Raw genomic sequence first — 23,577 nt, 5'->3', positions numbered from 1 at the left:
ACGCCATATACACCCAACAATCAACCATATACACCCATATAAATTACGCTATATACAACTAACAAATTAAGCAATATACAGCGAAAAATCAGTTACGAGAAAAACTAGAACAAGAAGAACAGTAAAATCTAGAACCACTTAGAAGAATAGTAAAATCTAGAGGAACTTAGAAGAAGAGTAAAACCTATAATAAGAAGAACAGTAAAAACAGTAATATGAGATTTAGAACAAGAAGATCAGTAAAACCTAGAAGAACATTAAAACCTAGTTCTTCGATTTCGAAATCAGAAACAGAAATGTGGAAAATCTACAAGATGAGTAAAACAGTAACGTACCTTGAATAATATTTCTTCGTTTTTTCTGGAGATTGTTGATGGAGAGTTCTATCTTTTGTTGATGGTTTCTGCTAATCTTCGCAACGAGTTCGAACATCTCTTCAGTTTGGAATGTTCCTCGAAACTTGACGGTTTGTGTTTTTTTCGAAGGAGAAGAGGAAGAGTGCGCCATAACGAGCGCTTTTTGCGAAGCGTAACCGTTGAGTGACGCGCGTGGGATTGACGATCCATTCAAAGAGAGTGAGTGCGCGTAGATTATTTCTGGGCTGGACCAACTTGTAAGGCTTGTAAACTTTATTTGCTTGTATGTGTAGGACCCCTTTTTAAATTTGGATCCGATTCGATCCGATCTACACATTTGCATATCGAATCTCGAATATATCCGTAAAAATATATAAATATTTTTAAAATTATATTTTTATTTAAAAAATCAATAAAATACTATTTTTCTATTCTTTTAAACATGTATACTCTTAAAATATTATTAAACATATTTTTTTTTAAATAATAAAAATAAAATCATACAACATATACATAAAAAAATATTTACTTATTTATTTATTTATTTTTACAAATTTGTGAATATACTGATCAAATATACAAGGATCGATATCCGCAATTTCTAAATCAAATTCGGATAGATACCTCGAATATGCTGTTCGAATCCCATGAATGAACACCCCTATGACTTCGCACGAACCACCACCCACCCCCTCCCCCACGTTCATATTTCCTCTTCTTCCCTCACGTTCAACTTCCCCACCGTCAACCACCATCATCACTCAACCTCCACCACCACAACCACCGGCGACCACCAAGTGCCGCCACCCGCACCCCGTTTCCTTCCTTCTTTCTCTCCCTCTCATCCCTTCTCACACCCCCTGCCGTCACAACCGCCGCGGCATCACCGTAGCCGCCGGCGTCCCCTCCACCCACCACCACCTTTCACCACATCCCCTCCCCTTCCACCACATTTCACTCACATCATTTCCATTTCCCTTATTCTGTTCGAGGGAAGAACAGGGGCAACCCCTGTTTCTCAACGCGGCGCTACCGAGCACCAACGCCGCTTCTGTTTCTGAGCACCACCGCTGCACCACTGATTGACCCGCCGCCTCTTGGCCGGCATTGCTTCGCCCCACTTTCCTTCCCTGTCCAGTTCCATTTCTGTTTCTGCTTCTCCCAGGTTCGACCCCTGTTTCCATTTTGTTCTGGTTTCTTTAGTTAATTTCCTTTGATTTGTTAAGTTAGGATTGATTAATTAGTTTAATTTTTGTTAAATTAGGTTAGTTAGAGATGCATGTTTAGTTATTAGGGTGTTAGAGAATCTGGACTGGATAGTTGATTTAGGTCTGTTAATTGTGATTGCTGCTGGTGTTTGGGAATGGAAAATTTTCTTTGTTTGAAACTGGATTCTTGATGTTGCATAGTGTTTATGTTGCTTTGTTCTTGCTGAGGTCTGTTATTTGATATGAGCAATTTCTGCACTGTGTTGCAGCGATGACAATTTTGTTGTTGCTTTATTCTTGCTTTAATGTATGAATTTAAGTTGTTATTGCTGCTCTATACTTGCTGTTGATGCTGAATTCCTTCTTTGCTAATCTGGATCGTCCCCTGCCGCTGTGTTCTTATTAATTGCCGCTGTTTGGGATGAGTATGTTCTAGATTTTAATCCTTCTTTTGATATACGGATAAGTTCAGAAAGACCCCTTACAGAGAAAGGTATATGGAAGTTAGATACATGGGATTGGACTGAGACGCTGAATGAAAAGTATGAGTTTTCGCTTTACTTAAGCTTTCTTTTGGCATTAATTGTTGTATTTCATGTTTGCTTTATAGTGCCTCTTGATTCTGTAGGTTCCAGAGATGTTGGGTAGAAGAATCTCGGAGGTTGAAACCTTGGCTTTTAAGAGCATTGAATGCAAGCCTTGGTGGGAGGTATGACCGATTTGTGTTGAACATGATAGAGTGTAGAAGATAGACAATGGTTTTTGGTGTTACTTTATGATCACTTGCATAAGTTGAGAGTTGAGACCATCAATAATGGCTCATAATGAGAGGGCAGATATTGAAGTAAAATGGTGCTTGGCACTGATAAGTTAATCTTGGCCGACAAACTTAGACTCCTCTATCTTCTTCTGTGTAGTAAAATTAGTTCGTGATGATGAAACCACTTATTGTACAATATATAACTGAATGTTCTTTGCTTCTTTTTTTTCCCCGACTTTGTTTATTTTTGTTCATGTATCTCATTTGTGTTTATGCGTTCATATATCTTTGTGCTTCGGTTTTCTTGTGCTTTACAGGTTTTGGTGGGGAGGATTTTGGAAGGTAATGTTCTATTTCTTCTGTGGATATAATCATTTCATTTGGTCGCTTTCAATATTTACATGTGTTAAACTTTGCTGTATGTCAAAATGCATTGTCAATTTTAATATCTTTGTTAATCTGTTTACAATATGTAGATTGGAAATGATCTCTCCCAGTTTTTGGGCCCACTAATATTGAATCAGCTGCTAGAGGTCAGTTACTGTTTTACTGAAATCACTGGTTAACCACCTCTAGTACAAGTTATAGTGCTCTAACAAATTCTTCATTATTATTTTGTTCTAACAATTCTCTATCACTTGATGTGTCCTATTAATTGCCTGCAGTCTATGCAAAATGGTGATCCAGCCTGGATTGGATACGTTCTTGCCTTCTCAATATTTGTTGGAGTGGTATGATACAAAATCTGATTAAATTGTAGATGATAATGTTGTATTCTTAATTTTCTGTGATTAATGATACCGCAGGTTGCTTCATATTCAACGATTTAAATTTGAATGTATTTCTTGTACCCCTTTTCTAATTGCTCTGCATAGTTGGATTGTTCATAAACATTGAAGACGCCATCCGTTTTTTGAATAAACTGGGGCAAATAATTTAAAACATGTAGATTTTACTAATTAGGATTCTTTCCTATCTGAATTTCTGTTTGATAGGTCTTTGGGGTGTTATGTGAAGCTCAATATTTTCAGAATGTCATGCGTGTTGGATTCCGGCTAAGATCAACACTGGTAATTTTATTATTGTTTCATTTCTTTGTGTCTTACATCTTTAATTCCCACCTAGTAGGTTGTCAAAGAATTGCTTGACCTAAAAGCTTAACTCATAAAGTTAGTTGCCAACGATGATTTTATAAGTGAAATCCCAATAGGCTTGGAACAGAATGTCTTACATGCTCAAACAAGTAGAATTCATTGGTCACTCAATCACACTCAAAATACTGATTTTGTTATTCAATTTTTCCCTTTTATTTTCTTCGTTGTAGGTAGCTGCTGTATTTCGCAAATCATTAAGGCTTACCCATGAAGCTCGAAAGCAATTTGCATCTGGAAAAATAACCAACTTGATGACTACTGATGCCAAAGCACTTCAGGCATGGTTTCCTTCTATTGTTTGCTTGCTGTTCATGTAGTTGCTGCTTAAAGGTGTCAAAGAACTACTTGAAAGTTATTAATATGGGACCAATACTGGATTTGATAACAGTAACATGCCCTCTCGAATAAAAGTTTCTTCGTTTGTACCTAAAATCCAATTATTTAAGGTTAAATGCTATTTTAAATTGGGTGGCAAGGGACAGACTCTAGATTATTTAGTCACTGTACTATTGTAGCTTAATTCTAGGGTTTATGCATTTTCTATATTCTTATGCCACAAACATTCTCTGAATATGTTTGATGTTTTAATACTACTGTTTTGCAATTAACGTCTGGATTTTTTTTTTACCCAAACAGCAAATATGTCAGTCACTTCATACTCTGTGGTCAGCTCCGTTCCACATTACCATTGCCATGGTTCTTCTTTATCAACAACTAGGAGTTGCTTCCCTTTTGGGCGCTTTGATGCTAGTCCTTATGTTTCCATTACAGGTACAGGAGTTCACCTGATTTCTCTAGTTTGTTTTACCCCTACACTGCTTTGAATCTGTTAGTTAAAATGCACTCTTATTACAATTTACGGCTTCTGTTCCTCTCTGCATATCTTTTATTCTCTAGTCTCTTTGCATTAATGCACTGAGGTGGTAATGGATATAACCTTATTTTTTAAGAACTTCATTCATAAGCTAATAGTCTGGGTTGTTAACCATATTGAAAAACTTGAATTAATTTTATAAGATTCCCTGAACTTAATGTTGCATTTTGTGGGAGCAGACATTTATCATCAGTAGAATGCAGAAGTTGTCTAAGGAAGGATTACAACGTACAGACAAGAGAATTGGCCTTATGAATGAAGTTTTGGTAGCTATGGACACTGTAAAGTATGTTCTTTTGAACTTTATAATAATTTTTTTCTAAATTTAGTTAAATATCAAGTTCTAACCATTCTGTTGTTGGCTTTTCTGACATGGCTTAGATGTTATGCATGGGAGAGTAGTTTCCAGTCTAAAGTTCAGAATGTCCGAGATGATGAATTATCATGGTTTCGAAAAGCATCATTACTTGGAGCGGTATGACACAAAGCCAATATTTAATATTCATGTTCCAATCATTTTTTGGACTTCAGCTTATTTATCTTGGCTCCCCCTACGAAATTCATGTCTGTATTGCATTCATGTGCATCCATTAAGATAGTATAATAGAACGAATGGTGGCCTGCACTGTATTAAGATATTGAAAGTAAAAGGATAGATTTAACTCTAGCCAAATCTATCAATGTTATACTTTCTAATTTAAATCAAGTACAATACTACTACTAGTAGACACTTAAGTTCACTGGTAACGGCTGTCATAAACATAGTAGAATTCAACTGACCTCATGATGCACTTTTTTAGACTGACCTTTCTAAATACCTGTCAGAAACTAGATAGCTACTTGATGAATGTGGTCACCATTTTATTTAAATCATATTATGTCCAATCATCATGAACAAAAGAAAATGCTTTATTTCTGATATTTGGCTTTGCACTGTTTGAATTTTTCTTGAAATTCAAGTGTTGAGCATGGAAAACGTAAATCCAATGTTACAACTTTTTCTCATGTTCTTACTGACTCCAGCTGTTTTTGTTGTAATTTTTCTTTTTTGGCAGTTAAATGGATTCATACTGAATAATATTCCAGTTTTTGTAACTGTGATTTCATTTGGAATGTTCACCTTACTTGGAGGGAATTTGACACCCGCAAGAGCTTTTACATCACTTTCTCTGTTTGCTGTGCTTCAGTTTCCTCTTTTCATGCTTCCTAATATTATAACTCAGGTTATTCTCCATTGTAATTTTCTTTTGTTTTGTTGATTTACCAGCAGGATAATGACATAATGCACCCTTCATTCTTGTAATATCCTCTATTAGTGTTTGCTTTTCTATTAAATACTTATTGTTGTTTTGTTTCTTCTAAAATAGCAGAAAGAGTGTTAGTTTCTCTAGTTTATAATGGCCAAAGCGGGTGGAAACTTGTTTAGTATTATTGTTGCTGATTGAAGACTGATTTTTCTTTTGTTTTAAGGCGGTTAATGCAAATGTATCATTGAAGCGTTTGGAGGATTTGCTCTTAGCAGAAGAGAGAATACTTTTTACCAAATCCACCGCTTGAGCCAGGATTACCAGCCATCTCAATCAAAAACGGAAACTTCTCCTGGGATTCCAAGGTCCATGGTCTTGTCATTGTATGCTTGCATATTTCATCATTCTGCATAGTTGACTTGCACAAAGGACATCTGTTCATCATTACGTTTTTGCTGTGTGCAATTTTTATCTTCTATGGCCAGAATTGAAATGAATTGTATGATATTATTGTACTTGTATTATATATCTTCCCGGTAGCTCTAAATCTTTTGTTTTCTTTATTCAGGCAGAAAGGCCTACATTGGCAAACATAAACTTGGATATACCTGTTGGTAGCCTAGTTGCAGTTGTTGGAAGTACAGGAGAAGGGAAAACATCACTAGTATCTGCAATGCTTGGAGAACTTCCTGCAGTTGTAGGTTCAACTGTTGTTATGAGAGGGACAGTTGCTTATGTACCCCAAGTCTCTTGGATTTTTAATGCAACTGTAAGTTAATAGTATTCATAATCACGTATAGTGATGAACATGCTTAATAATTCTTAATTTTTTTAACAGAACATATATATCTATTGCTATTGGTATGCTCAGCTGATAATTGACTCATACAACTGTTTCTTCAGATGCATTACAAATGACCACTTCCACAAGCACTATAACTTTTCTCATTGCTGCTACTATAACCTTTTAATTTGGAATTATGGTTTGCATATGAATTAGGTTAAAAAAGAATTATGGACAGATAATATATTTTTCAAGTTTATTTCAAGCTATCTTTTGTGTAAGTTGTTGGGAGGAGACATTGGAGAGCTTATCCAAGAGATCTTGCTATCTTTATGATAATTTCGTGTAATCTTAAAATCCAGCGATATAGCAAGATGATTTGGACAGGGCTCTCACTTTTCTGATGCACGTGGAATAATTTGTGTTCCAATTCAAAAAATATAAAATTAATGAAGTCTGAAAAAATTTAAAGTCGCGAAAAATTTCTTACTAGTTATGAATTGATTTTATGGTTTTGGTAAGGGTAACAAGGTTCAAGGCTGTTAGCATGCCATTATGATATGATATGTGGCTTATAAAAGTTATTTCTGCAGGTGCGGGATAATGTTTTATTTGGTTCTGCCTTTGACCCAATAAGATATGAAAGGGCAATAGATGTGACTGAACTACGACATGACCTTGAGTTACTGCCTGTGAGTATATGCACTACTTATTGCATTTAAGTGGAATATAATGTGTCAAATTCTTTGTTAAAAGTTGGTGGCATTTGCTTGTCCTTTCTCTAACATGCCTATCAATGACTAGGGTGGTGATCTTACCAAAATTGGAGAAAGAGGTGTGAACATCAGTGGTGGTCAAAAGCAAAGAGTATCCATGGCTAGAGCTGTTTACTCCAAATCCGAGAGTACATTTTTGATGATACCCTTAGTGCTCTAGATGCGCATGTCGCTAAACAGGTTATGCTGAGTGATTCTACTTTACATACCCGCTGTTATTAACAGGAATGTTTTCTATACACAAGATATGGTGCATATTAACATATACATGTTTGTACTTTGCAAAGTAACACATTATGAATGATGCATGTGATTGACATGCTTCAGTATTGCCTTTTAACTTAGTCCACTGATTCTCTAAATCCTTCTTAAAATTCCTCCAATTGTTACCTAAAGGTATGCTAGGCACGTGCCTCCAACAATAAAGAAAACGGAGAGAGAAAAAGACAACAGTGCTGCTAAGGTAGAAAAAAAACATTGCCTCATGGAAGAGGCACACCTAAACTATCCAAGTCGCAAAAGCCTTGCAATGCCTAATCTTAGTACCTTTGATCATACTTTCTAATAGCGAAATAGTTGCTGACCATGTTCTGATAGTTGTTGGGTACTGTATGCAATTGATCCCCCGTTTATTGCTGACTGTAAACTGGGTTCCATTTATTATCTTAACGTTGTGTAGTATTTTCCACTGCATGTCATTTCAGGTTTTTGATAAATGCATCAAGGGAGAATTGAGAGGGAAGACCCGAGTTCTTGTTACAAATCAACTGCATTTCCTTTCACAGGTGGATAGAATCATTTTGATCCATGAAGGTACTGTGAAAGAGGAGGGAACATTTGAGAAGCTCTCTAACCAGGGGCCATTGTTCCAAAAGCTTATGGAAAATGCTGGAAAGATGGAGGAGTGTGAAGAAGAAAAGGTAGATACTGAAACTGCTGATCCGAAGTCCTCTTCAAAACAAGTGGCCAATGGAGAACTTGATGATACTGCAAAGAGTGGTAGTAAGGCAAAAGAAGGAAAATCTGTCCTTATTAAACTGGAAGAACGGGAAACAGGTGTTGTCAGTATGAAAGTTTTAGCAAGGTAACATGATTCATGCAAATAGTTTTGTATTGATTGCAATTTAGTGGTTTGTAATCATTTACTAACAACTGGGTGTCTCCTTTTGATACCCCGTCAAATTATTAGATGTGCTTATGTACATGCACAAACATTTACATTGTGAATATGCTTCTTTCTCCCCACTGCCATGCTCTGCTTATGCATAATCCTGATGGAAATCTATTGAAAAGTGTATTATTTTGCAAATTTATGTAGTGATCCTGTTTTCTTGGTCTTTTTTCCCCATTTGCTCCTCCTTTTTATCATACTATCTTGAATCTTATTGTTGTCCTTTCAGATACAAGACTGCATTAGGAGTTCTTTGGGTGGTTGTAATACTCTTTGGATGCTATTTCTTAACAGAGGTGTTACGAATTTCAAGTAGCACATGGTTGAGCCATTGGACTGATCAGAGTGCTTCAGTGGGCTATGATCCTGGATTTTATAATCTGATATATGCAGCTCTATCATTTGCTCAGGTATAGCTCTCTTGTAACATGACTGAAGAATATGGTGTAATTATTCCTTTTGCATAAGTTCTCATTCATTTTCTGTCACATCTGTACCAGTGCAGTGTCTGCTTTTTGTCCCATGAGAATCCATATTACTCTAAATGACTGCATTCCTACTGAATTACATCTGTGGAATATGATAATTTGGTATTTTTCTCATTATTTTCCCTTTCAGGTTATGGTGACTTTAACAAATTCTTATTGGTTGATCATATCAAGTCTATATGCAGCCAGAAGGTTGCATGAAGCCATGCTTCACTCCAAATTACGAGCTCCTATGGTTTTTTTTTTCATACAAATCCACTTGGAAGAGTAATCAACAGGTTTGCAAAGGATTTAGGTGACATTGATCGTAATGTTGCCCCATTTGTCAATATGTTTCTGGGTCAAGTGTCTCAGCTCCTTTCAACATTCGTCCTGATAGGGATTGTCAGCACAATGTCCTTGTGGGCAACAATGCCGTTGTTGGTACTGTTTTATGGAGCATATCTCTACTATCAGGTATTAACATTGTTTTCTTGCTTGCACTGGCTTCTATTTACTTTCTGAAACCCTAAACGGTATCCGGCATTAGATAGTAGAACGTATGGATTTGAAGTCTGTCTAAATATACTTTGCTTATATGCTAGTTTTCTGGCTGAGAATAGTCTAAATGCTGTTGAGCGTGTTGGCACTTATATAGATTTGCCTTCAGAGGGACCATCCATCATTGAGGATAGTCGCCCCCCTCCAAGCTGGCCCTCATCTGGATCAATCAGATTTTAGGATGTTGTACTTCGATACAGGCCTGAACTTCCTCCTGTCCTTCATGGGGCTTGAATTTCACAATTTTTCCAAGCGATAAGGTTGGCATTGTAGGAAGGACAGGAGCTGGAAAATCTAGCATGCTTAATGCTTTATTTTGAATTGTGGAATTGGAAAGAGGAAGACTATTAATTGATGATTGTGATATTGCAAAGTTTGGGGTCTCTGATTTGTGTAAAGTTCTTGGCATTATACCACAGTCCCCTGTTTTGTTTTCAGGTATATTTAAGATATGATATTTTCCATCGTATTTTCATATTGGCAACTTAGGCTGGGATTCTGTTATTTTGTTTCCAAGTTACCAACTGACCAGAGGGAAGAGTATGTTGAACAATAATGTTGTAAGAATGGACTTATTTCTTTTTTTATTATTATTATTATTTTTACTTATAGTAAAATGGACTGTAGATCTTGAATTTTTTAAAGCTGATTAGCTGAGAGATCTGTTTTGGCAGGAAGGGAATTCTAACTCCTTTTAGAGCCACATATTAAAGGTTATTGATAATTTGATTTTTATAAAATACAGTAAGGGAAAAAAACGAATGAGAAAATAAGGATAAATATGTTAACATGAAAGTTAAGAAATTCGTTGATCTACTTGAGTGAAGATTGGAATACTTGTGATGTCAAAACTGGAAAGCAATAATAAGTGATGTTTTGCTTTGCTAGATATATGATTGTGTTGTTGATTTTTATAATTTTTACTCTGTAAATTGTGAAGCATATTAATCTTTGAATTAATGTAATTGTATTTATATTAAGCTTAATTTAATTTTTTATAGGAACTGTAAGGTTTAATCTTGACCCTTTTAATGAACACAATGATGCTGACCTCTGGGACTGGGAGGCTCTGGAGAGGGCACATTTGAAGGATCTCATTCGGAGGAATTCTTTGGGGCTGGATGCTGAGGTAAATTATGATTTCTTGATTACACAGTGGCTTTTTTTGTACAGAACCATTTTTATTGCTGAGTATTTTTACAATGGTCAATAAGTGATGTTTTATTGAAAGCAATATAATATTTATGAAAATGTACTTTGTTTAGGTCTCTGAGGCAGGCGAGAACTTAGTGTTGGGCAGAGGCAACTGTTGAGTCTCTCTCGGGCATTATTGCGTAGATCAAAGATATTAGTACTTGACGAAGCCACTGCAGCAGATGTTAGAACAGATGCCCTCATACAGATAACAATTTGAGAGGAATTTAAATCGTGCACCATGATCATCATTGCTCATCGTCTTAACACCATCATAGACTGATCGGATTCTTTTGCTTGATGGTGGTAAGGTAAGCACTGTATTTAAATGGTACTGCTGGTTAAATCTTATAATATGGTTATCCTTTGGCACTAATTTAAGTAATATTAATGCTAATTATACAACATAAAATAATACTGATGCTAGCTTCTTATGTTTAAAGGTTCTTGAGTATGATACCCCTGAAGAACTGCTATCAAATGAAGGCAGTTCGTTCTATAAGATGGTGCAAAGTACAGGAGCCGCATATGCCCAATATCTACGCAGCTTAGCATTCGGGAGTAAGTCAGATAGGGAAGAGAGTAAGCATAATGATGGCCAGAAAAATGGCTTGCTTCGTCTCGCTGGGCTGCTGCAGCTCAATTTGCCCTTGCCGTCAGTCTCACCTCATCACAGAATGACCTGAAAAGATTGGAAGTGGAAGAAGAGAATAGCATACTCAAGAAAACAAGGGATGCTGTGATAAATTTGCAGGGGGTTCTGGAAAGGAAGCATGATAGATTGATAGAGAAATCGAGGAATCTTTAGACTGATACCAAATATCCTCGGACAGTTGGTGGTCATCACTCTACAAGATGATTGAAGGTATGTATAACTTTGTGCCATCTTTTACATATCCTGCCCTTGCAGTGAAATTTTTGAAAAATTAAATTCTGAGACCACTTCATGTTTTGTCCATGAACGCATTATCCCCCCTCTCCTTTCTTCTTTCCCTTTTTTCTCCTATATATTTTGTCTCAAATATTTCTAAGTTAGTGGTAATCCTGGAAGATATGGTATCATAGCTAAATGAGCTTAAATTTCTAAGATTAAAGAATCTCAGGATTTTCAATGTGGTTGGAGATGAAGTGTAAGCTTCTCACTGTGTAGATGATGTAATTGCATGTCTTTTTCGTTTTTGTAGGTCTTGCAATGATGAGCAGACTGGCCAGGAGCAGGCTTCATCAATCAGACTTTGATTTTGACGATAGATCAATTAACTTTGATCAAGTTGATATGTAGCCAAAGCTGCACTGTTATATATTACCTCTGCTTCAAAATAATTGTTCATTTGGACAAACAATTATTGTGAATTGCAGGGAATATAACATGTGCCACAGTCCCACCAACTGATTCACATACCCAAGGTTGTGCTAACTCTATTTTTGGCAATGTAGCTCCATCACTCAGCCATGAGACATGAGTTCGAAAATGCAATAAGTTTCATTTTGATCTTAATCCAGCAATTAACCCAATTTCCCTTATCATTTGTAATGTAATTTTTATTGCCCAAAATATATTAGAGAAAAAAAAATATATCTTTTAGGTCTTGAATACTTGTGTTTGGATTTTGGAAAAAATTCTCTAAAACGAAGTGAGAAAATAAAATGTTGATTATTCTTAAATCAAGGTAATAAGATTTACATACGCTGACAATTATAAATTCAGTAGTGATTAAATGTTTATTTATTTATTTTTCTAATTTTTTTATTTTAGAAAAAGTTCCTTTTTTGATCCTGTTATGCCACAATTTTACACTAGTACTGTTATATTCAACTATTCCAAGCATCTTTCAAAATCACAAATTCTCGTCAATCAAGCAATTATACTCAAATGTCTTACATGGAATAGAAGACGAAAGAGAGTCTCTTGCTTTTAGACCCAGTATGTGAAAATTATCTTTATATTTCCATTTTTAGAAGAACCATATCATCTTAAAATTTGTTAAACGCTAGTGTTGTGTAACTTACTTTATTATTTCCTAATAATACAAAATAAAATAAAATAAAATGAAAGAATGAGTTTATAGATAAATTAGTCTTTGAAGAATGGATTATTTTTTAAATTTATCCACGATTGAAACGTTAATTATTCGAACATAAACAACAATCAGCCCAAATAAAATTATGGTTTTTAAAATCGAACCGGACCGGTCAGTTCAACCGGAATAATCGGAAATCAGTCATCTAATCGGTTCACTCGACTATAAAAATCGTTTGGTAAAAAACTGGCCGAACCGACAGTTAATCGGTAAATTAGCAAAACCGGCCGGCTTTTTTTAGAGATTTCCGGTTCTGTGGCAACCTCAAAACGGTGCCGTTTAAGTTTTTATAAAAAAAAAAAAAAAAAAACCATTCCCTGCCCCACCCGTATTTGCCATCCCAGACCCCACCCCTCTCTTTCTCTCTGAAAATTGGAGAACTCTAGTCCCCAAACGGCCAAACTCTTCTCCTCCGAACTTCGAAAGCAGCCCGTAGCCACCATTTCTCTTCGAAGTCATCGCCACTCTTCTCCTCCGCACAGACGGTGGGTGCGGTGTCGCGTGTGGAAGGCTGGAAGCTCTGTTCGGCGGAAGTTTGTACGCAGCCCGCAACCGCCATCCCTCTTCTCATCCTTCCTCATTTCGCCGCCGTTGTAGGAAGGTCTCCTACTCTCCTCTCCTCTCCTCTCATCGTTCTCGGTCATCGTCTCCTCTGTTCGAACTCTCTCTCTCTCTCTCTCTCTCTCTCTCTCTCTCGTAGTTCCCGCTCCTCCGTCACCGTCACTTCCTTTCCTCCCTCACCGCCAGTAAGCACTGTTGCTTGGAATTATTTTTGCTTGTTTTGTAATTTGCACTGTTATTATAATATTGAATTGCTGAATGATGATTTGCAGATTTTGTTAATACTTTTGTTAATTTGCACTGATTTTGTTAATACTGGATTTACTGATTTTGTTAATTTGAACTGGCTTTACTGATTTTTTGTTGCTGAATGATTCTGTATTTTTTTCTGAGTTAATTTTGGTCATGTTTTTGCACTTCAGGCTCTCATGTTTTTGCTTTTCTTTTGTGTTGATGTTGAAAATGCAATTCTCACAGTGGATAGAGTAAGTTTCTAAACCCAATAAGAAAGCAGTTAATAAAGCATTGTTAGGTGCAAAAGAAGCTATGCTTGGGATTAGATGAGGCTGCAGGTGTTCCTGTAAGTTCTTTTCATTGATTTTACACTTATTATTATGCTTCTTCTGTCTGAATGATGTTGATTATAAATGGTATCTGCTGCTAATAACTACTGTGTCTTTGCAGTTCATGCAGATTGAACCAGAATCACAAACAAAACTTTTAGATGCTACACTGAACTTGGAAGGAGTGTTGTTGGCTGGAGTTCCAGGAGCAGGAGGATTTGATGTTGTCTTTGATGCTACTTTGGGAGATTGAAGCAGCAATGTGAAAAAAATATGGAGCTTACTCAATGTTATTTAATATTTAATTAAACCGCCCCTGGTTGAACCTCGGTCGAACCGTTGAACCAGTGAACCAGTCACCTTACCGGTTTGTTGACCGGTTCGGTTTTCACAACCTTAAAGATCAGCTCATTCCCAACCAACCAACCAACCCAGCAAAGTTCAAAATCACCCAACCAAACACTAGGTTCTCCCTGCAACGGTTCTGCCGTACTGCCACCGCCGTCCATGCTGTCGGCGCCTCCACGTCCTCTCTTGTAGCCCAGGCCCTCTCTTGTAGCTCGGCGTCCTCCTTCCCGCTGTCCCCGTCCTCCCTGGCTTCTCTGTTCAAGGCTTGGAGCAGCTCGCCGTCATTTCACCAGTCGCCGTCCGTGTCTCCGTCGAAGGTTAGTGGCATTGCTTTCACTTCTTCAGTTCTTCCCTTCCTTTTATGCTCTGTTTGCTGATTTGTGAATGGATTAATGAAAATCAAATAATTGATTTTGTGCTGCTGCTCTTTTTTTAATTCCTAAAATTTTTGCTGAAATTTTCTTGCTGCTGCTAAAAATGGATTAGGGATTAGGGATTAGGGATTACTTGTTGCTATTTTGTAATTAGGGATTATGCTATGTTAGCTTTATTGATTTCAGGTTTAGTGTGATTAGGGATTACTTGTTGCTGTTTTGTAATGTTTGTTGCCGAATGCTAAAATGGAAATCAAATTAAATGCTGTTTGTTGCTTCCATATATTTTCTTTGATAGTATTTTTCCGATTATAAATTCTGGTTTTGAGTCAAAACTTTGTATTTGTTTTGTTTGTAGTTTGATTTGAGATCATTAGATCTGATCCGATCCTATTAAGTTCAAACTATGCCTTTGGATTTTTGGTGTAGAATTGTTGGTTACCTGTTTGAAGTTTGTATTTCTTGTAATTGGATCTGTTTTGAACTGGATTGTGATTTTATGCTGCATTAGGTGTTGTTGGGTGTAGTTTTGGGATCATTTACTTGTTAATTCTCGGACATTCAGTTTAGTAAGGATCTTCTTGTACAAATTTGTTATCTTTCTTTAGGTTCCTTATAGATTTATTGGTAATAAATTTATATAAATGCTGGATCATTTTGAACATGTCTGTTGGTGTAATTTCACTTTGTAGTATATATCATTATATCTTAAATGGTCTCTAAAGTCTTATCTTTGAACGAGGTGTTTTTGTACTCTTTTATTTTTAGTTAGGCCATTTTCAAGATGGAGTATTAATTTTTTTTCTTTTCAGTATATATAACATTATTAGCTGTTTTTATCTCTCTAGGTGGCCACAAGTCCACAACTGAAGGAGTATATAGGTTATGTAATATTTCTAAAGAGATTTAGGCATAAATATGAACAAAACTTCTATTGGAATAGCATTTCTTGTCTTTTATTTGTCTATAGAGATTCAGACATAAATATGAACAAAATTAATATTTGATTATTATTATTATGTTTGTAAAGACTTACATTTTAAATTTTAATACATAATTTTAATTGTATTTATATAATTTTATAATTTTTTTTTAACTATGACCGGGTCAACCGGGTGAATCAGTAATCTACCGGTTGAACCAGTGATTCGGTGACCCAGTCATATGACCGAATTGATTGCCGGTCTGATAACTATGGACAAAACTATTATTATTACCTAAGCATGGTAATGACTCGATTGAAAATTTTATAGAGTACTTGTAATAGGGTTACATTATCTAATAATTGCATTTGGAAATAGGAATAATCACTATGCCCCTTTTTTTTGAGTATTTTTGTGTTTTTATTTTAAGTGGAACTTGGAAAGACTGAATATGAATCAATTTTATAAGCTTTTTATAGTTTTTGGTCTAATTGCATTTGAAGTAGCTTCCTTCTCTCAGTTCTTTGACCTTTAGGTTTGAAGTTATTAATTGTAATTAAAGCTTAAATTGTCTGGTCGAACTTTGAAGCTATTAGATGCACATTTCCAATATGTTTTTTAAAGCCTAAATTATTGTTCTAATTGCATTGGCGCCTATAAAATAGGGGATTAACTTTACTTCTATTGTAATTATTTTAGTACCATCCTTTTTTGATACTCCTTAAAAAGATACTACTGAAATGTAAGTGTCACCGTCCTTAAAATTGTTGTCATTACCTAACCTATTAATTTGAAATAGTTACAAAGTTTATCTTTTAATGTTATTGCTTTAGTCCTTATGGAAGATTATAAAATTTGTCTTTTGCGTTATGATTTAAGTCTTTTAAAATAATAAGATTAACATATAGTGAATTAGTGATACAACATTTTATATGGACTAAAATGTGATTAGCCGCTAACTGTTTTCTTTAAATAGGACCCTTACCCAACTCTTTTCTTTCATTTTCACAGCACGCAATACGCATCTATGCAATAGAAGCATTAACAAGGTGGTTTTGTTTGTTTGTCAATGCGTCTTGCAATTGCACTTCAAGTCCAAGGTTTCTTATTCTTAAGACCTTATTCACTCATCATTCAGCACTGCCCTTCCCCTTCTCCTCCTTCCATCTCACAAGTCTACGACGACCTTCTCCGCATTTGCTTCCGCTTACAACAAACTAAAACTAATCCCCATCACCATCACGACTACCATGTGTTCGACAATATTCCCAACCACGGCGACGGGGAAATGGCCAAAGTTGTTCATGCACACGCCATCAAACACGACATTTCCTCTGATGGCTTCCTCGCAAGTGCCACCATCGATCTCTACGCCGCTGCCGGCAATGTCCCTTTCGCTCAGAGGCTCTTCCACCGGCTCCATCCCCGTCAAAGACATTTATCCGCTTATAATTCTATCATTTCCATGTACTCAAGGCAGAAGTTATTCCAAAATGCACTCCGTTGTTTCGTTTCTATGATGCGTTTTGGCCAGTTGCCTGACCAATTCACGCTCGCTATAGCTCTCTCTGTTTGTTCAAAGCTCAGGAATGTTGAATTCGGCACACTGCTTCACTCCTGCGTGATCAAGGTAGGTTTTGAATCCAATCCGTTCTGCCAAGGTGCTCTTATCAATCTCTATGCCAAATGCGGCTTTCTCCGCCATGCTAGCGCCATATTTGACGCCACAGTCCACTTGGACACTGTTTCTTGGACAGCTTTGATTTCTGGTTATGTTCGAGCCGGGCTGCCGCAGGACGCCCTCCAGGTGTTTGACAAAATGCAGATAGCTGGCTGCTCTCCTGACCAGGTGGTTTTTGTGACTGTTCTCAATGCTCTTGTGAATTTGGGTAAGCTGGATGATGCCTGTAAATTGTTCCGAGACATGCACACTAGCAATGTTGTGGCATGGAATGCGATGATCTCTGGTCATGCTAAGAGGGGCCATCATAAGGAGGCCATTGAGTTCTTTCTCGAAATGAGGAAGTGTGGTATAAAGTCCTCAAGGTCCACGCTGGCAAGTGTTCTTAGTGCGATTGCCAGCTTAGCTGCGTTGGATTATGGGTTACTAGTCCATGGAGAGGCTATCAAACAAGGTTTGGGTTCTAGTATATATGTGGGAAGTTCTTTGATCAGTATGTATGGGAAGTGCGAAATGTTAGATGCTGCAAAGCAAGTATTTGATGTCATGTCTGAGAAAAATATGGTCACTTGGAATGCCATGCTGGGAGTTTATGCACAGAATGGTTATTTCAATCATGTATTGGAGCTATTCCTTAATATGACACGACGTACCATTGAACCGGACGAATTTACCTTCACTAGCATTTTGAGTTCATGTGCTTGTTTTGAAAGCTTAGAAATTGGTCGTCAGGTGCATTCAGTTGTTATCAAGAGAAGTTTTGCAAACAATTTATTTGTGAACAATGCATTGGTAGATATGTATGCCAAGGCTGGGGATTTGAAGGAAGCTAGGAAACAATTTGAGCGCATGAAAACCCGAGATAACATTTCTTGGAATGCCATTATTGTTGGATACGTGCATGAAGAAGAGGAAACTGATGCTTTCAAAATGTTCAACAGAATGAGGTTACATGGCATAGTACCTGATGAAGTAGCTTTGGCAAGTATACTTAGCGCTTGTGGAAATGTTAATCTATTAGAAGAAGGATTGCAGTTCCATTGCCTGGCAGTTAAGTTGGGATTAGAAACAAACCTTTTTGTTGGAAGTTCTCTTATTGACATGTATTCTAAATGCTGCTCCATTGAAGATGCACGAAAAATCTATTCTAGAATGCCTGAATGGAGTGTGGTATCCATGAATGCTCTGATTTCAGGATATGCTTTGAAAAATATAAAAGAAGCTATTAATCTTTTTAGTGAGATGCTGGCATTGGGGCTCAAGCCATCTGAAATTACATTTGCAAGCCTGATAGATGCTTGTAAGGGTTCTCAGGTAAATCTTGGGTTGCAGATCCACTGTGCTATAGTTAAGAGGGGTCTTTTATGTGGTAGTGAGTTCTTAGGTACCTCTTTGTTGGGCATGTATATGGACTCACAAAGGATTGCAGATGCCAACTTACTTTTCTCAGAGTATTCGAACCTTAAAAGCATTGTTATGTGGACTGCTTTAATTTCTGGTTATACTCAAAATGATTGCTGTTACGAGGCCATAAATTCATACCGAGAAATTCGGGACAACAGTATCTTCCCTGACCAAGCAACATTTGTTTCAGTTCTTCGAGCTTGTGCTCTCTTATCTGCATTGCGAGATGGGAAAGAGATACATTCTCTAATATTCCATACTGGTTTTGACTTGGATGAGTTAACCAGCAGTGCACTCATAGACATGTATGCTAAATGTGGGGATGTAAAAAGTGCTGTGCAAGTTTTTGAAGAAATGGGTACCAAAAAGGATCTGATTTCTTGGAACTCAATGATAGTTGGATTTGCAAAAAATGGTCATGCAGAAAGCGCTTTGAAGGTCTTCAATGAGATGGCTCACTCATGTGTTACACCAGATGATGTCACATTCCTCGGAGTGCTCACTGCTTGCAGCCATGCAGGGTGGGTTTTCGAGGGCCGTCAAATTTTTGATCTCATGGTGAACTGTTATGGCATTGAACCCAGGGCTGATCACTATGCTTGCATTGTGGATCTTCTTGGTCGTTGGGGTAATCTCAAAGAAGCTGAAGAGTTCATCGACAAACTAAATGTCGAACCGAATGCTATGATTTGGGCCAATTTATTGGGAGCTTGCCGAATTCATGGCGATGACATAAGGGGAGAGCGAGCAGCTAAGAACCTTATTAAGTTAGAACCTAACAATTCTTCCCCATATGTATTGCTTTCTAATATGTATGCTGCATCAGGACATTGGAATGAAGTTAGATCTTTGAGGAGAACTATGATACAAAAAGAAATCCAAAAGATGCCTGGGTGTAGCTGGATTGTTGTAGGACAAAAGACAAACTCATTTGTTGCAGGTGATATATCACATCCTAATGATGCTGAAATTTCACATTCTTTGAAGCATTTGACAGCACTCATGAGAGACAACAGATTCCAGGATGATGGAATTTTGTTTGTTGGTTAAATTTAACTTTTCACAGTAATAGGAAATCAAGCAATCAACTCAGATTTGCATTCTGACAAAGAACAAATCGTACATATATTCCATTCTTACTGCTTTCTGGCAAATGGAAAGCATTATATTATTATTTGCATTACTTATGAACTGTTTGTTGTCAATTTGTTATGCATATTCATGTGTTTGAATATAAGTTTCTGGTTAGAACTTAAAAAATAAAATGTAAACCCTCACGTTACATGGATTAAGCTCCTCTAATTTTATTCCTATCTATATTTTTTGTGACTTAAGATGGTCAACTTTTGTGTAGTGCTGATAAGCTGAAGTTGACATATAGTTTTTAGTATCCATCATCAATAACTATGAAGCAGTTTGGTCTAATTACCTTTTATATCATAAACCATTTGTACCTTTTGCAATTATTATTATTATTATTATTATTATTATTATTATTATTATTATTGCTTTGCCATGGATGATTGTTACTAAACCAGCGTTTGTACCTTACGCAATTTTGCTATGGATGATTGGTTTAATGCACCCAAATTCTGACCCTTATGTGAGTTGAAATAATTTCTAGATTAGGACTGTTAACCACGAAAATATTTTTAGTAGTTTCTCACTAATTGTTTGATTTTTTTTCTGGTTTTTCACAAATTTCAGTAGTAGAATTTATTATTCTGTTTGTGAAATTGAATTTGAGCAACTCATGTGAGCATCATTTTATTCATTTGTATAGAGCACCGCCCATGAAGTAAAGTGCTTAGATTCAATTAGTAGATCCCCTGTTTATGCACAATTTGGAGAAGTACTTAATGGCCTATCAACAATTTGTGCTTACAAAGCTTATGACGGCATGGCTGATATCAATGGAAAGTCGATGGACAACAACATACAATTCACTCTGGTGAACATGAGTGGAAATCGATGGCTTGCAATTCGATTAGAAACGCTGGGAGGTCTCATGATATGGTTTACTGCAGCCTTTGCGGTAATGTAGAATGGGAGGGCCGAGAACCAGCAGGAATTTGCATCCACCATGGGTTTACTACTTAGTTATGCTTTGAACGTTAACAGTTTGCTTACTGGTGTGTTCAGGCTTGCTAGTTTGGCTGAGAATAGTCTAAATGCTGTTGAGCGTGTTGGCACTTATATAGATTTGCCTTCAGAGGCACCATCCATCATTGAGGATAGTCGCCCCCCTCCAGGCTGGCCCTCATCTGGATCAATCGGATTTGAGGATGTTGTACTTCGATACAGGCCTGAACTTCCTCCTGTCCTTCATGGCTTGAATTTCACAATTTTTCCAAGCGATAAGGTTGGCATTGTAGGAAGGACAGGAGCTGGAAAATCTAGCATGCTTAATGCTTTATTTTGAATTGTGGAATTGGAAAGAGGAAGAATATTAATTGATGATTGTGTTATTGCAAAGTTTGGGGTCTCTGATTTGTGTAAAGTTCTTGGCATTATACCACAGTCCCCTGTTTTGTTTTCAGGTATATTTAAGATATAATATTTTCCATCGTATTTTCATATTGGCAACTTAGGCTGGGATTCTGTTATTTTGTTTCCAAGTTACCAACTGACCAGAGGGAAGAGTATGTTGAACAATAATGTTGTAAGAATGGACTTATTTCTGTTTTTATTATTATTATTATTATTTTTACTTATAGTAAAATGGACTGTAGATCTTGAATTTTTTAAAGCTAAGAGATCTGTTTTGGCAGGAAGGGAATTCTAACTCCTTTTAGTGCCACATATTAAAGGTTATTGATAATTTGATTTTTATAAAATACAGTAAGGGAAAAAAACGAATGAGAAAATAAGGATAAATATGTTAACATGAAAGTTAAGAAATTCGTTGATCTACTTGAGTGAAGATTGGAATACTTGTGATGTCAAGACTGGAAAGCAATAATAAGTGATGTTTTGCTTTGCTAGATATATGATTGTGTTGTTGATTTTTATAATTTTTACTCTGTAAATTGTGAAGCATATTAATCTTTGAATTAATGTAATTGTATTTATATTAAGCTTAATTTAATTTTTTATAGGAACTGTAAGGTTTAATCTTGACCCTTTTAATGAACACAATGATGCTGACCTCTGGGAGGCTCTGGAGAGGGCACATTTGAAGGATGTCATTCGGAGGAATTCTTTGGGGCTGGATGCTGAGGTAAATTATGATTTCTTGATTACACAGTGGTTTTTTTTGTACAGAACCATTTCTATTGCTGAGTATTTTTACAATGGTCAATAAGTGATGTTTTATTGAAAGCAATATAATATTTATGAAAATGTACTTTGTTTAGGTCTCTGAGGCAGGCGAGAACTTCAGTGTTGGGCAGAGGCAACTGTTGAGTCTCTCTCGGGCATTATTGCGTAGATCAAAGATATTAGTACTTGATGAAGCCACTGCAGCAGTAGATGTTAGAACAGATGCCCTCATACAGAAAACAATTCCAGAGGAATTTAAATCGTGCACCATGATCATCATTGCTCATCGTCTTAACACCATCATAGACTGTGATCGGATTCTTTTGCTTGATGGTGATAAGGTAAGCATTGTATTTATATGGTACTGCTGGTTAAATCTTATAATATGGTTATCCTTTGGCACTAATGTAAGTAATACTAATGCTAATTATACAACATAAAATAATACTGATGCTAGCTTCTTACGTTTAAAGGTTCTTGAATATGATACCCCTGAAGAACTGCTATCAAATGAAGGCAGTTCGTTCTCTAAGATGGTGCAAAGTACAGGAGCCGCAAATGCCCAATATCTACGCAGCTTAGCATTCAGGAGTAAGTCAGATAGGGAAGAGAGTAAGCATAATGATGGCCAGAAAAAATGGCTTGCTTCGTCTCGCTGGGCTGCTGCAGCTCAATTTGCCCTTGCCGTCAGTCTCACCTCATCACAGAATGACCTGAAAAGATTGGAAGTGGAAGAAGAGAATAGCATACTCAAGAAAACAAGGGATGCTGTGATAACTTTGCAGGGGGTTTTGGAAAGGAAGCATGATAGAGAAATCGAGGAATCTTTAGACCGATACCAAATATCCTCGGACAGTTGGTGGTCATTACTCTACAAGATGATTGAAGGTATGTATAACTTTGTGCCATCTTTTACATAGCCTTCCCTTGCAATGAAATTTTTGAAAGGTTATATTCTGAGACCACTTCATTTTTTGTCCATGAATGCATTATCCTCCCTCTCCTTTTTCTTTCCTTTTTTTCTCCTATATATGTTGTCTCTAATATTTCTAAGTTAGAGGTAACCCTGGAAGATATGGTATCAGAGCTAAATGAGCTTAAATTTCTAAGATTAAAGAATCTCAGGTTTTTCAATGTGGTTGGAGATGAAGTGTAGCTTCTCACTGTGTAGATGATGTAATTGCATGTCTTTTTCATTTTTGTAGGTCTTGCAATGATGAGCAGACTGGCCAGGAGCAGGCTTCATCAATCAGACTTTGATTTTGATGATAGATCAATTAACTTTGATCAAGTTGATATGTAGCCAAAGCTGCACTGTTATATATTACCTCTGCTTCAAAATAATTGTTCATTTGGACAAACAATTATTGTGAATTGCAGGGAATATAACATGTGCCGCAGTCCCACCAACTGACTCACATACCCAAGGTTGTGCTAACTCTATTTTTGGCAATGTAGCTCCATCACTCAGCCATGAGACATGAGTTCGAAAATGCAATAAGTTTCATTTTGATCTTAATCCAGCAATTAACCCAATTTCCCTTATCATTTGTAATGTAATTTTTATTGCCCAAAATATATTATGGAAAAAAAAATATCTTTTAGGTCTTGAATACTTGTGTTTGGATTTTGGAAAAAAGACTCTCTAAAACTAAGTGAGAAAATTAATTGTTGATTATTCTTAAATCAAGATAATAAGATTTAGATACAATGAAAATTATAAATTCAGTTGATTAAATGTTTTATTTATTTATTCTACTAATTTTTTTATTTGAGAAAATTTTCCTTTTTGATCATGTTATGCCAAAAACTTCCACTAGTACTGTTAT

General features: G+C 36.4%; 1 protein-coding gene and 2 pseudogenes across 1 annotated transcript; all 3 read left to right on the top strand.

The window, feature by feature from the left end:
• The first annotated feature begins 1,463 nt into the window (after positions 1-1,463).
• LOC112778230 (ABC transporter C family member 2-like) lies at positions 1,464-23,361 on the top strand (annotated as a pseudogene).
• LOC140173113 (ABC transporter C family member 2-like) lies at positions 9,323-12,217 on the top strand (annotated as a pseudogene).
• Positions 12,953-19,690, top strand: LOC140182456 (pentatricopeptide repeat-containing protein At3g09040, mitochondrial-like). The gene is made up of 4 exons (XM_072228748.1): positions 12,953-13,379; positions 13,672-13,774; positions 13,879-14,422; positions 16,414-19,690. The coding sequence occupies exon 4, from the start codon at positions 16,472-16,474 to the stop codon at positions 19,535-19,537; it is 3,066 nt and encodes a 1,021-aa protein (XP_072084849.1). The 5' UTR covers positions 12,953-13,379; positions 13,672-13,774; positions 13,879-14,422; positions 16,414-16,471; the 3' UTR covers positions 19,538-19,690.
• Positions 23,362-23,577: the final 216 nt, after the last annotated feature.

This window comes from Arachis hypogaea, chromosome 19 (genome assembly GCF_003086295.3).
Source record: "Arachis hypogaea cultivar Tifrunner chromosome 19, arahy.Tifrunner.gnm2.J5K5, whole genome shotgun sequence".
Lineage (NCBI taxonomy): Eukaryota > Viridiplantae > Streptophyta > Magnoliopsida > Fabales > Fabaceae > Arachis > Arachis hypogaea.
This window is presented reverse-complemented; position numbering and strand designations above follow the sequence as displayed.

Excerpts from the sequence above, each read along its gene's own strand:
- LOC140182456 (XM_072228748.1), top strand. The coding sequence starts at position 16,472 with ATGCGTCTTGCAATTGCACTTCAAGTCCAAGGTTTCTTATTCTTAAGA.